This window comes from Oncorhynchus mykiss, chromosome 3, assembly GCF_057628025.1.
Source record: "Oncorhynchus mykiss isolate SJ-2025 chromosome 3, ASM5762802v1, whole genome shotgun sequence".
In the NCBI taxonomy this organism is placed as follows: Eukaryota; Metazoa; Chordata; class Actinopteri; order Salmoniformes; family Salmonidae; genus Oncorhynchus; species Oncorhynchus mykiss.
Genome location: NC_143024.1, coordinates 34,122,501 through 34,137,524, shown reverse-complemented (window position 1 = coordinate 34,137,524; position 15,024 = coordinate 34,122,501). Strand labels below are relative to the sequence as shown.

At 44.6% G+C, this 15,024-nt stretch overlaps 1 protein-coding gene across 3 annotated transcripts in view; it reads left to right on the top strand.

The window, feature by feature from the left end:
* bbs9 (Bardet-Biedl syndrome 9) overlaps nt 1–15,024 on the top strand; it is a 198,066-nt gene that overhangs the window by 55,184 nt on the left and 127,858 nt on the right. For 2 of the 3 annotated variants that reach the window (XM_036972411.2, XM_090229005.1), the window contains 4 exons: nt 4,119–4,259; nt 5,056–5,151; nt 5,262–5,434; nt 5,547–5,699. In XM_036972411.2, the coding sequence (XP_036828306.2) occupies nt 4,119–4,259; nt 5,056–5,151; nt 5,262–5,434; nt 5,547–5,699 (563 nt within the window). Of the gene's footprint in view, nt 1–4,118; nt 4,845–5,055; nt 5,152–5,261; nt 5,435–5,546; nt 5,700–15,024 lie in introns of those variants that run through there. The other variant, XR_016494444.1, reaches the window with a different exon arrangement.

Below are 15,024 nucleotides of genomic sequence, written 5' to 3'. Positions count from 1 at the left end.
ATAGCCTTCCAAACCTTTCTGGGGTCATTATGGTTATCGGTGGTAACAGACATAAAATATTCAGAATTGGCCTTTCTGAGAAGAAAATAAAACTTGTTTCGTAACTGCCTAAAAAGAAGCCAATCATCATCAGAACATGATTTCCTTGCTTTAGCCCAGGCTAGATTATGTTTATGAATAATACAAGACAGCTCAGAAGAAAACCATGGATTATCCCGCCCTTTAACTCAGAACCTGTGGAATGGGGTATGTTTGTTTACTATTTGGGGAAAAAAAACATAATGAAAGAATTTCCAGGCAGTTTCCACATCAGGAATAAAAAAGAAAGCCTGCTCATTAAAACTTCAGATTTCTCTTACGAATAAAGCGTGGGTTTGTCTTAGGAACCTTAGTATTTCTAACAGCAACAGCAGCACAATGTTCACTGAAATATTGTGGTTGGTGTTTTTTGGCATGATAAATGTGGAACGTTTGTCTATCAAATCAATCAGGGTAGAGTTATCTGGACATTTTGAGATTTTAGCGAGTGTGTGAGTTAATCAACAAGGGAAGATGCATAGAATCACATAACATTTTTAAATCATCAGACACATGCTTTAACCAACACCAGTTGAGATCACCAATCAAGATCATTTCACTGTAAAAAAGTTTAGACATAAGGTGCATCAGGGAAGAAAATGCATCACCGAGAGCAGAGGGGGGTCTATAACAGCCAATCACAGTTGTACAGAGACCATTTGAAACCTCAATATTCAAAGCAAGACATTCCAACTGTTTACAAACAGTTTCAACATACAGTTTACAAATAGTCTTTACATACAGTTGAAGTCGGAAGTTTACAAACACCTTAGCCAAGTACATTTAAACTCAGTTTTTCACCATTCCTGACATTTAATCCTAGGAAGAATTCTGTGTCTTAGGTCAGTTAGGATCACCACTTTTATTTTAAGTATGTGAAATGTCAGAATAATAGTAGAGTGATTTATTTCAGCTTTTATTTCTTTCATCACATTCCCAGTGGGTCATAAGTTTACATACACTCAATTAGTATTTGGTAGCATTGCCTTCAAATTGTTAAACTTGGGTCAAAGGTTTTGGGTAGCCTTACACAAGCTTCCCACAATAAGTTGGGTGAATTTTGGCCCATTCCTCCTGACAGAGCTGCTGTAACCGAGTGGGGTTTGTAGGCCTCCTTGCTCGCAGACACTTTTTCAGTTCTGCCCACAGATTTTCTATGGGATTGAGGTCAGGGCTTTGTGATGGCCACTCTAATACCTTGACTTTGTTGTCCTTAAGCCATTTTGCCACAACTTTGGAAGTATACTTGGGGTCATTGTCCATTTGGAAGACCCATTTGCAACCAAGCTTTAACTGACGTCTTGAGATGTTGCTTCAATATATCCACATAATGTTCCTTCCTCATGAAGCCATCTATTTTGTGACGCGCACCAGCCCCTCCTGCAGCAAAGCACCCCCACAAAATGATGCTGCCACCCCTGTGCTTCACGGTTGGGATGGTGTTCTTCGGCTTGGAAGCCTCCCCCTTTTTCCTCCAACCATAACGATGGTCATTATGGCCAAACGGTTATATTTTTGTTTCATCAGACTAGAGGACATTTCTCCAAAAAGCACAATCTTTGTCCCCATGTGCAGTTGCAAACCGTAGTCTGGCTTTTTTACGGCGGGTTTGGAGCAGTGGCTTCTTCCTTCCTGAGCGGCCTTTAAGGTTATGTCGATATAGGACTTGTTTTACTGTGGATACAGTTACTTTTGTACCTGTTTCCTCCAGCATCTTCACAAAGTCCTTTGCTGTTGTTCTGGGATTGATTTACACTTTTCGCACAAAAGTACATTCATCTCTAGGAAACAGAACGCGTCTTCTCCCTGAGCAGTATGACGGCTGCGTGGTCCCTTGGTGTTTATACTTGCGTACTATTGTTTGTACAGATGAACGTGGTACCTTCAGGCGTTTGGAAATTGCTCCCAAGGATGAACCAGACTTGTGGAGGTCTTCAATTTTTTTTCTGAGGTCTTGGCTGATTTCTTTTGATTTTCCCATGATGTCAAGCAAAGATGCACTGAGTTTGAAGGTAGGCCTTGAAATACATCCACAGGCACACCTCCAATTGACACAAGTTATGTCAATTAGCCTATCAGAAGCTTCTAAAGCCATGACATAATTTTCTGGAATTTTCTAAGCTGTTTAAAGGCATAGTCAACTTAGTGTATGTAAACTTCTGACCCACTGGAATTGTGATACAGTGAATTATACGTCTCTGTCTTGAAGCAAGCACCAGTTAGCCTTGAGCTAGCCTTGAGCTAGGCCTATCTCCCGACTAGTCGGAGAAGAAAAACCAGCTAATTCTTGTTCTACAATATCTCTTTTGCTAATTTGCCTGGACCCTTTATTGCCGACACGGAGCCCCGCCGATCCATCACAACTGGTCTGCCGATGTAATCGTCCGATGTGGTTTCAACATGCTTTTCCGTTGTGATATTGCCGAAGACCCATCTGCATGCCCCGGCCCGCTAGTTTTCTGAACGACGAGTCTACCGCTCGCCTAGCGTAGTAGCGACTACGAATGGCTCCCTACCTGGTTAAATAAAGGTGAAATAAAACAAATATCAAAAAAGAATGTTGGCACCTCTGTTTAACTTTGCACGGCTTCTCTTTTTTGAGACCTACTGCAAGGTTAACATCTACTAGTCACAGATAAATGACTTGACTCCGATAGACTGCAGATAGGTACTTATCACAGCGGGAGGTCGTTCCTCCTTTTGCTAGATCAAAAGCGGTTCCTGCTGCGTGCCGACCACGTAGAAACAAACCTACCGTTTCTACTTCGCAATGCTCGTCAGTGGCCAAGAACTTGACTTTGAGCCATTTCAGAGCGCACAAACCCCCACTTGGGGGAGCCAACAGGAGTGACAAGAAAATTTTTAAAAAGAGGGCATTTTCTCCCTACATCCATGATTAAATGGCATAGACACACTGTAAGCACATAAACACAAAGACATACACTACTGGTCAAAAGTTTTAGAACACCGACTCATTCAAGTGTTTTTCTTTATTTGTACTATTTTCTACATTGTAGAATAATAGTGAAGACATCAAAACTATGAAATAACACAAATGGAATCATGTAGTAACCAAAAAAGTGTTAAACAAACCTGAATGTATTTTAAATAACTTCAAATAGCCACCTTTTGCCTTGATGACAGCTTTGCACACTCTTGGCATTCTCTCAACTAGCTTCATGAATGCATTTCAATTAACGGGTTTGCCTTCTTAAAAGCTTGTTTGTGAAATTTCTTTCCTTCTTAATCCGTTTGAGCCTATCAGTTGTGTTGTGACAAGGTTGGGGGGGTATACAGAACATAGCCCTATTTGGTAAAAGACCAAGTTCATATTATGGCAAGAACAAATTAAATAAGCAAAGAGAAACAACAGTCCCTCATTACTTTCAGACATGAAGGTCAGTCAATACGGAACATTTCAAGAACTTTGAAAGTTTCTTCAAGCACTATGATGAAACTGGCTCTCATGAGGAGGAAATGAAGACCCAGAGTTACCTCTGCTGCAGAGGATAAGTTCATTAGAGTTACCATTCTCAGAAATTGCAGCCCAAATAAATGCTTTACAGAGTTCAAGTAACAGACATCTCAACATCAACTGTTCAGAGGAGGCTGTATGAATCAGGCCTTCATGGTCCAATTGCTGCAAAGAAACCACTACTAAAGGACACCAATAATAATAAGGGACTTGCTTTGGCCAAGAAACACGAGCAATGGACATTAGACCGATGGAAGTTTGTCCTTTGGCCTGAAGTCCAAATTTGAGATATTTGTTTCCAACCGCCGTGTCTTTGTGAGATGCGGTGTGGGTGAACGGATGAACTCCGCATGTGTATTACCCACCGTAATGCATGGAGGAGGAGGTATTATGGTGTCTTAACCAGCCATGTCTTAACCACACAAGTAGCGTGATAGAGCACATTGACTCATTAAAAGATGTCTCTCCAATTTTTAAGGACCAACACACACACACACTGCGACCTGCATGTTCCACAAAACCACCTCCTCACATTCAGCCTCTCTCTCCTCTGTCATCCTCTCAGGCATCCCGAGGGTGGCCCAGTGTAAGTTCTCCCTGCCCCTCCGTCTGGTCTGCTGCCCCTCCGCCCCCTCCAAGAACGCCAAGTATAAGATCACTGTGGATACCAACAAACCGCCGGTCAACCTCAGCGAGGTCTTCCCAGGTAACAGACCATAGAGATCTACCTGAGTCACCCCAGAACTTGGTCTGTACCATTAGATATCTACATGTCCTGTTCTCCACTGGTCCCCTGTACACCCAGGGATAGTGGGAGAGTGGTGTACCGTGACAATAGTGGTTATGTTTTAAGTCTGCTTGTCTTCGATAGTGTCAACTGCATGACAGTGAGTGGCATGTATTTGCCCTGGAATGGAGAGTGAGTGGTATGTATTGATGCTGTTGATAGTGTTAGTGTGAATCTAGTCTACCTGCTGTTGGTGAGCAGGTCTCAGCCCTGGGAAGCAGCGCTGACTATCAGTCATTATCTGGACCTGGGCATGGCGTCTCCTACCACACAGGACCCCTGTCCCAGATTAGATGCATGAAGATAGTGTGTGTGTGTGTGCGTGCGTGTGTGTATGCGTGCGTGCGCACGGCTCTGTGGGTAGATAAAGAACAATGTGATGTGCTCTCTTCACGTTGGCTGGCGTCCTGAGGAGAGATAAGCTGCCATATCTCTGTCTGACATCCCATCACTGGAGACCCCACTGTACTGGCCCCTGAGAACCTCAGAGACAGAGTGTGTGTGGTAGGGAACCCATACCATATCTCTGCCTGACATCTGCCTGAGTCCACACTGTACTGGTCCGTGAGAACGTTAAGTCTGTGTGTGATTAATGGGTTATTGTGGTGTTTCAGGGGACTGTTTTCATTTATGTGCCATAATCAGATATCTGTATCCTTGACCAATGGACTCTAGTTCCTATTGTTCTCACTAAATGTCCCTCTCTGTGTTGTAGACTTTCTGGAGAAGTCTGAGGACAAGGAGGGAAACGCTCTGGCCTTCCACTTCCTCTCAGGGCCCAGAGTCACTGTAATGGCCTCCAAGACCTCCCGTGAGTACACACACACACACGCAGCATCTTCTAGCACTTGGTTGATGTGGAGTTGAGCTTTCTCTACCTCCCTCTCCCTTTCTCTCCCCCCTCCCTTCTACCCTCTCCAGAGCGCTACCGTATCCAGAGTGAGAGTTTTGAGGACATCTGGCTGGTGGCTAAGGAGCTGGTGCAGCGCTTCGACCGCCACTTTGCCAAGCAGGGAGTCAAAGACTTCAGAAACAGCTTTGCAGGCCCTATACCTCTGGCTGAGTACTTTGAGACTGTCGACCACCACTTTGAGGTGTGTAAGGAACACAGACACACTGTCACACACACAGTCATGTGTTGTGTTTCTAGGTACAGCTTTTGTCTGCGGTGTTAGAAAAACATTGTGTGTGTGTGTGTACATATAGCTGCGTGTGAGTGCAGAGAAGTACCAGGACCTCCTGTCAGAGCGGGCGGTCCAGTTCAGAGCCATCCAACGCCGTCTCCTGACCCGCTTCAAAGACAAGACCCCCGCCCCCCTACAGAACCTAGACACACTGATGGAGGGCACCTACCGCCAGGTCAGACACACACACAGTAGACCAGGACACTCTCAGGCATGCACATAGCATTTAGAAACATGATGAAAGGAGAGTCTCTCTCCCTTCCCTTCTTCCCTCTCTTTTGTGAGGTGTTGATTCTTCCCTACCTCACACCGTATGGTTATTTACACACACACACACACACACACACACACACAGACACAGAGAGATAAATGAGTGCACTAGTGTTGATTTACAGAGTGATGGGCCTACACTGCAGATTTATGCACTTCCTGCTACTACTGAGGTGCTAGCTCTCACCCTATGGTATACTTATAGCAGACAAGCACTGCCTTGACCACACACACACAGGAATACACACATAATGCCATGACCACACACAGGAATACACACATAATGCCATGACCACACACAGGAATACACAAACATACACACCCATGCTTGTGCAGACACACACACACACACACACACACACACACACACTGTAAGCACATAAACACAAAGACATACACTACCAGTCAAATGTTTTAGAACACCTACTCATTCAAGGGTTTTTCTTTATTTTTTTTGTATTTTCTACATTGTAGAATAATAGTGAAGACATCAAAACTATGAAATAACACATATGGAATCATGTACTAACCAAAAAAAGTGTTAAACAAATCAAATAGAATCTATATTTGAGATGTTTCAAATAGCCACCCTTTGCCTTGATGACTGTTTTGCACACTCTTGGCATTCTCTCAACCAGCTTCATGAGGTAGTCACCTGGAATGCATTTCAATTAACAGGTGTGGTTTCTTAAAAGTTAATTTGTGGAATTTCTTTCCTTCTTAATCCGTTTGAGCCGATCAGTTGTGTTGTGACATGGTAGGGGGGGTAAACAGAACATAGCCCTATTTGGTAAAAGACCAAGTCCATATTATGACAAGAACAGCTCAAATAAGTTAAGAGAAACGACAGTCCCATCATTACTTTAAGACATGAAGGTCAGGCAATACGGAAAATTTCAAGGACTTTGAAAGTTTCTTCAAGTGCATTCGCAAAAACCATCAAGCGCTATGATGAAACTGGCTCTCATGAGGACCGCCACAGGAATGGAAGACCCAGAGTTACCTCTGCTGCAGAGGATAAGTTCATTAGAGTTACCAGCCTCAGAAATTGCAGCCCAAATAAATGCTTTACAGAGTTCAAGTAACAGACACATGTCAACATCAACTGTTCAGAGGAGACTGAGTGAATCAGGCCTTTGTGGTCGAATTGCTGCAAAGAAACAACTACTAAAAAGGACACCAATAAGAAGAAGAGACTTGCTTGGGCCAAGAAACATGAGCAATGGACATTAAACTGGTGGAAATGTGTCCTTTGGTCTGGAGTCCAAATTAGAGATTTTTGGTTCCAACTGCTGGGTCTTTGTGAGACGTGGTGTGGGTGAACAGATGATCGCCGCATGTGTATTACCCACCGTAATGCATGGAGGAGGATGTGGGGGTGCTTTGCTGGAGACACTGTCTGTGATTTATTTAGAATTCAAGACACACTTAACCAGCATGGCTACTACAGCATTCTGCAGTGATACACCATCCCATCTGGTTTGGGCTTAGTGGGATACACCATCCCATCTGGTTTGGGCTTAGTGGGATACACCATCCCATCTGGTTTGGGCTCATTTGTTTTTCAACAGGACAATGACCCAACACACCTCCAGGCTGTGTAAGGGCTATTTGACCAAGAAGGAGAGTGATGGAGTGCTGCATCAGATGGCCTCTACAATCCTCCGACCTTAACCAAATTGAGATGGTTTGGGATGAGTTGGACTGCAGAGTGAAGGAAAAGCAGCCAACAAGTGCTGAGCATATTTGAAGATTCAAATATAAAGAATATTTGGATTTGTTTAACACTTTTGGTTAATATGTGATTCCATATGTGTTATTTCATAGTTTTGATGTCTTCACTATTATTCTACAATGTAGAAAATAGTAAAAATAAAGAAAAACCCTGGAATGAGTAGGTGTTCTAAAACTTTTGACCGGTAGTGTGTACATGCACACAGACACACACACACACACACACATCTATCTCTGTCGTCTAGGCTCGTCTTATCGCCCGATTAGACATTATTTACTAATTCGGGAGACGGGCTGTAATAAGAATGTGGGAGCGTTTGTGTCTTTCTCTTGCTGTGTGTGGGGGGAGCCTTCCTTTTTAAATGATTAAACAAAGAAACCTCATTATAAACCTCTGTATGGTTCAGTGTGTGGGAGTGTGGGACAGTGTGTTTGTGGTGTCATTATACTGTGTGTGTGTGTGTATGTGTGTGTTTGCCTTGATTTGAAGTTCCCATTGTGAGTGTGTGATGATGTGTATGTCGGGTGATGAGTTCCAACTGTGTGTGGATTACTGTATTAGTTCTGTGTGAGTGCGTGTGTGCGTTTTGAGTGGTGTAGACTGTCTGACGTTGAAAAGTGATGGTCCCTTGCCGTCACTGTTTACAGTAGGGGCTCGTTTGGTGAGGCACTCTTTAACGCTGTTCATTAGCTCTCCTACGGCTCTGGGAGTGGGTGACATCATGACATCATTAGATATTTAATGTGTCAGTACTTAACCATTACTCCTATCTGAGTAGAACCATGCAGAGCTCACACTGTAGATGCACTCCCCATAAGGTCCACTACGAGGTGTACTCATACCCTCACCGTGAGGTTCTTGACGGCATCGAATTGACGTTAAGAAGCTGGCTATGTTAGCCAGCTAGGTACCTAGACTAATTGAGGATATTTTACTGGGCTTTCTGTCCTTAGGTTCAACAACTACATGCCGATTGGTCCTTCTCATTTAACTAACTTAATTCCATAATTTTAATTCCATCTGGCATTGATTAGAGATCTCTCACGTTGCTTGCTTGCTACACATGAAGCTGACTGTAGACAGTCAGAACTCGTTTTAGAAGTTTGGTGTTTTCTTGAATTAAGTATTTCAAATGTCGTGGTATATCGTTGTGTGTAGCATGGATCATTTCATTTAGACAAAGCCTTTTGTTCAAATTGGCCTATGAGTATTATTCAGATATTAAAATAACCAGGCCCATCCCTAACTATAATATTGTAACGACCCTGGGTTTATAAGCGCGGAAATAGACTCTGCCGCCGCACAAGCATCCTTTAGCGCATGCGGCACAGTCGATAGCACGCCGGCCCTCGGGCTCGAAGGTCGAGGGTTCGAGACCTGCTCCCTGCTGTTTCATTACAATATGTATTAAAAACCTGTGTAATATATTTTAGCAATGTAAGTCATTTCATTAATTGCATACATTTTTGTTTCTAAAGTATGTCGTTTTGACAATGCTGTTCGTGGCAGATATCTGTCTAAATGCACTGCATGTCCCAGTGCCAGCTAATGCTATTACTATATCAGTGTCTCTTTGTTTCGCTAATGCTAGTTGATGCTGTCCCAGCGCTGCTGCCTGTCCCCTAGCATTACTAGTGCCCTGAGTGATTCTCTCTATACAGTATTACTCCCTAGTCTGTCTAATGTGCTCCGGTGTCAGTCAGTCCCGCTTCCCGCCAGCGCCTGCCACCCACCGTTGATTCGGGAAGTTTCTGACACTTTATACGTGCTGTAATGTATACACCCAATAATGGACTCTATCGACGGTCTACTAGGAAGAGTGATGCACGCGTCAAATAAATTATTCATATCTCTAGGTGGGTATGGTTTATATAGCCCTTCTGAAGGTCTGTGAGCTATGGTGGTTCTCACAAACTCAGCGCTTTAGTTACAACCGGGGTTGTCAGTCATGAGTCTTCATCTTTTGAAATGCCAAATGTGCTTGTAAATGACGGGGGTTAAAAGTTGTTTTTAGCTACAGTACATGCCTTATTGTGCTTAGTCAGGGATAGTACACTCAAATGACAATTTTGCCTAATATTATGGATACCAAGAAAATGGTCTGTGGACCCAGAGACTCAGCAAGTGGTAGATGAGGTACATGTGTACTTTGGATGAACTAAGTGCAGCATCATCGAATGTCAGATTGGTAAATATTATGCATCTTATCTGAGGCCAGGCTGGGCTTTCAGTTAGGGGATTTCCCCTCATTAATGTTTGTGTATGTTGTTTGTCATCGAGAGAACAGAGATACTGTGAGAGGCCTGTGTGATTTTTCTGCTCTAGTGTACATTCAAATAGAGGGGGATAATATTTCCTTTGTTCATTATTTCCTCATCTCTTCCTCCTATATTTTATTCATGAAGGCCAGATGCGGCCTGCTCTATAATGTGTATGTGAGCTGGCCAGAGGTGTCTGTTTCCTCCACTTTTTATTCTCACTACTTTAAAATACGTTACTCATCCTGGCCCCACGGTTTATAGTTCAGCCTGGCTCACCCTTTAACTCTTTGTTTGATTAATCTATGGCAGGTATGGAGAGGTTAGCCAGAGGGCTATCTTAGCCTAGCCTTAGCATTCCTGTTTTTCTCCTCTGCTGTTGATCTCTGAGCGAAAGCACACTGCTGTCACTCGGGACCGGGAAAGACATTTCTGGGTGGGGGGTTGCAGAGGGGAAGGAGGGTGTGATGAGTGAGGGGGGAATATAAATATTTGCCTAGTGTTTATCTCCGGTGAAATGGCCACGGTGTTAGCATTAGCGCGCTATCCTAGCGGGCCGCGGCACTAGCTGTCTGGGAGCTGAGTTTGAGTTGAGCGGAGGCTCTCTGTAATTAGCAGTTCAAAAGCAGGAGGTGGGACGCTTTAGTTTTGACTGACAGTCCGCTCGGGGGCCTCTCGTTCCAGTAATGGAGGCTTCTCTCAGACAGCGGCTGAATTATCTGTGCCCAAATGGAGCGCTAAACATGGCTAAACACAAATCCCACTGTGTACGTGAGGCCCTCGCGATTAACGGCTGGGGCTCTCTCTGAGCGCTGTGTGTGTCCATTGAGATGTGTAAATGTGTGTTTCCTCGGTAAAATACCCTGGGGTCAGAAAAAAAGGAGAAACAGAGGAACTCCCTCAGGTCCTCCTGACCTTTCATCTGCTACACAAACACAGACCGCACCTAAGAGACTGCATTTCAAACTGGCCTTCGAACACACACACAGACACAGGATAACTGAACATGCAGCCTACCCATCATGCACATTTAGGAGTCACTGGGGCCCTCCTCTATGAATGTCTACCATATCAATGAATGACTGTCTTTCATATAGCTGACTGACATATAGGCATGTGTGTGTAAGCGTGGGGGACAGATGGTGATTGATATAGAGGAGTGTGTGTGTGACACAGGCAAGTATCTGGAAAAACCTGTATTTTATAAATGTGATGTCATATGGAAACCAGTGTTGTGTGTACCGGTAGATAGTATTGTTACTGTTGGGAGATCATTCTTATGGTCGTCTCGTAAAAATGTCTGAAGATGGGCATATCAGGGTACTCCTGTAGGATGTAACATTTTCATTGCAAGGCCCATAAATAAATACCTTTCTATGTACAATACATTGAAATAGTATTTAAATCAATGTTAAAAAAAGTATAGAAAGAGATGGAAATATCAATGGTCATGGAGACCTACACCTCTGTACTGTATGCATACATAGAGCAGAACAGTGTTTTGGGGCTAATTCCTCATGGATCATGGCCAGACAGAGATCAGCCTCTGGTCTTAAATACTGTGTCACTTCCTGTACCTCTTGGGTCAGAAGAACGTCATCATGAAAAAGGCTTTTGTTTGCTTACTAGAGAAGGCACTGTTTAGTATCTTTAGTGGTGTCTGTGACCAGATACTCAAAGAAATATCTATGATGTAAAAGAGTGTTTGCCACACACTAGGGTATGTCCTAAATAGCACCCTATTCCCCATTTGGCATACTACATAAGGAATAGCTTGCCATTTGGGACACCGATTAAGGGTGTGTGCGTGCGTGTTTGTGTGCGTCGTCTCCTGCCCCCTCAGGCCATACACAGCAGGAGGGAGAGAGGAGAGGGCGTGTGACTGGGGTGCTTTATCTAAGAATGTCAAATCCCTGAGAGGAGCCACAGCAAAGCCCATCTCTGCCAGTCTGCACAATCCCCTCACACACACACACACACACACACCATCCTCCTTCTCTGTTCCCATGGAGAAGGCCCAGGTGTTTGCCCAAAGGCAGATAGAGATGGGGGCTAGAGAAGGTCTGAGGTGTACTGTACCTACTTGTAATGCTTCTGTCTGTGGGACTCCCCTGGGTGTGGTGGACTTTTATCACAAACATGTCCGGGTGTATTACTGGTGAGGGAGAGAGAGCCACCCACCCCTGTCCTCTTCTCCTTTCCTTCATGACCACATGAGATGAAATCAAAGGTGTGTCAGTCAATCCAGTTCTAGTGTTTTCAATTCAATCTGTTTCATTGCACCATTTCATGTGACTATGTAAATCTTTTTAGAACATAGATGGACATCACCATACAGAACTACATAGCAGGATATCCAGTTGAATATCTTTCTTGGGGTTATCTGGATATTTTAGAATGTTCAGTCCCTTGTTGCTTACCACATCACATTCTACTCTGTTGCTTAGAACACAGCAGCCATTAAATTAGCTAGCCATATTGGCTGGCCCACTAAGTGTCATAGAGATTAGCCCATTGTCTTTCCCCCTGGGCTTTATTAATCAAAGAATGTGTCATTTCCAGTCTATTCTATACAGTCTAGTTCCACAGTATGCCATTAGCCCAGAGTCATTTCCATGTGCTTTAATGACTAAATGGAATTTATCCAGGTTCCCTACACTTCCCTGCACTCAACAGCTATCATTTCTCCAGTAAGTTCTATGCTTTCGATTTCTTATCCCAAAGTAATTTTCCCTGCACTTAAACTAAACTGGGCCATTTTCCCAGTCCATTCTGTCCACTCTACATCTATGTCATTATCCCCTAGTGTGTTTTTCCTCTCCGGCTAAAGAATGTCATTTCTCCTCTCAGCGAGGGAGGGCTTAGCACATGCCACAGGCCCAGTGTTCCTCTGTGTTCCACAGGTTTAGAACCCTAATCTCATTGTGTCTGCTGAGTGGCTGTTAGCGGCCTGAGTGGAGAGGGGATTCCACACTGTAATGGAGCATGCCTTCTCCCACTGGTCCTTTGTTATTAGCCTCTCCGAGGTTAGCCACCAGCTAACGGGATTATTCACACGGTGTAATTAAAGTGAGAAGCACTCACACACACTCCTGTACACCGCCAAGCATGCACGGACGCACAAGCATACACACACACCCTCGCCTCCATCAGAGGTGCTCATTATCCCCGGGCCCACAGAGGCTCGTTATTGGGGTCTTTTGGGGATGTCTCACTCTGATGTATGTCCCACAGAGCTGGGCTCCAGGCACCACTAAAACCCCCTGATCTCCAGGAGGCCCTTGTCCTCCAGTCATACTTCGCTCACTCTCACTATGCACTGTTTTCATTCAATTATATATTTTTGTTACCATATCATAAGTGTTATATTTTAGTCATATATTAACACTGAAATGTCACATTGAAGTAGAATAAACCTCGCGCGCACATACTCCAGTGTTGGCACCAGCAGTGTTTTCTATCGCTCAGCTAGCACTCAGCTTTCCGTGTCACGGCCCTCTCCTCTTGATTCTGAGAATTCAATGGCAGGACCAGAGATACTTGGGAAACGGGTCAATGACTGTGTTTCTGAAAATATATACTGCTGGATAGTCTTCAGCAGATTGTGTGTGTATGCGTGTCTGCGTGCGTAATAAAACATTTGAACTGTGTGTGGAGTTTTTCAGACAGATATGATTTACCGAATCCATGTACATATGTATCAACAGACCGCTTGTGTTAAAGCTGTACATCATTTACCTCGTTGGCTTCCTCATTCACCTGTGTACCTGTTAGCTCCATCACGACAGTCCTCACGGACTTCCTAAGGGAACGCAAGGGATAATGGGTGATGTCATGAAAGCGAAGGGCTTCAGTACAGTATGTGAACCCACACCACCTTCCTCTCTCCTGGGAGACACACACACACAGTGCCAGTGGCTAGCAGCATTCTCCATCTCTTCTCTTGAGACATACATACGTGCGTACGTACGTCGGTAGGTAGGTAGGTAGGTTGGTTGGAGTCGACATAGGTAGGTAGGTTGGAGTCGACGTAGGTAGGTAGGTTGGAAGGTAGGTTGGAGTCGACATAGGTAGGTAGGTAGGTTGGAGTCGACGTAGGTAGGTTGGAGTCGACGTAGGTAGGTAGGTAGGTTGGAGTCGACGTAGGTAGGTAGGTTTGTAGGTTGGAGTCGACGTAGGTAGGTAGGTTGGTAGGTTGGAGTCGACGTAGGTAGGTAGGTAGGTTGGTAGGTTGGAGTCGACGTAGGTAGGTAGGTTGGAAGGTAGGTTGGAGTCGACGTAGGTAGGTAGATTGGAAGGTAGGTTGGAGTCGACGTAGGTAGGTAGGTTGGAAGGTAGGTTGGAAGGTAGGTTGGAGTCGACATAGGTAGGTAGGTAGGTTGGAGTCGACGTAGGTAGGTAGGTAGGTTGGAGTCGACGTAGGTAGGTAGGTAGGTTGGAGTCGACGTAGGTAGGTAGGTTGGAGTCGACGTAGGTAGGTAGGTTGGAGTCGACGTAGGTAGGTTGGAGTCGACGTAGGTAGGTAGGTAGGTAGGTTGGAGTCGACATAGGTAGGTAGGTAGGTAGGTAGGTTGGAGTAAACATAGGTATGTAGGTAGGTAGGTAGGTTGGAGTCGACGTAGGTAGGTAGGTAGGTTGGAGTCGACGTAGGTAGGTAGGTAGGTAGGTAGGTAGGTAGGTAGGTTGGAGTCGACGTAGGTAGGTAGGTAGGTAGGTAGGTAGGTTGGAGTCGACGTAGGTAGGTAGGTAGGTTGGAGTTGACGTAGGTAGGTAGGTAGGTAGGTAGGTTGGAGTTGACGTAGGTAGGTAGGTAGGTTGGAGTCGACGTAGGTAGGTAGGTAGGTTGGTTGGTTGGTTGGAGTTGACATAACCTGAAAGGCCGCTCAGCAAGGAAGAAGCCACTGCTCCAAAACCACCATAAAAAAGCCAGACTACGGTTTACAACTGCACATGGGGACAAAGATCGTGCTTTAATGGAGAGATGTCCTCTGGTCTGATGAAACAAAAATGGAACTGTTTGGCCGTAATGACCATCGTTATGTTTGGAAGAAAAAGGGGGAGGCTTGCAAGCCGAAGAACACCATCCCAATTGTGAAGCACAGGGGTGGCAGCATCATGTTGTGGGGGTGCTTTGCTGCAGGAGGGACTGGTGCACTTCACAAAATAGATGGCTTCATCTCAAGACATCATTTAAAGTTAAAGCTTGGTCACAAATGGGTCTTCCAAATGGACAATGA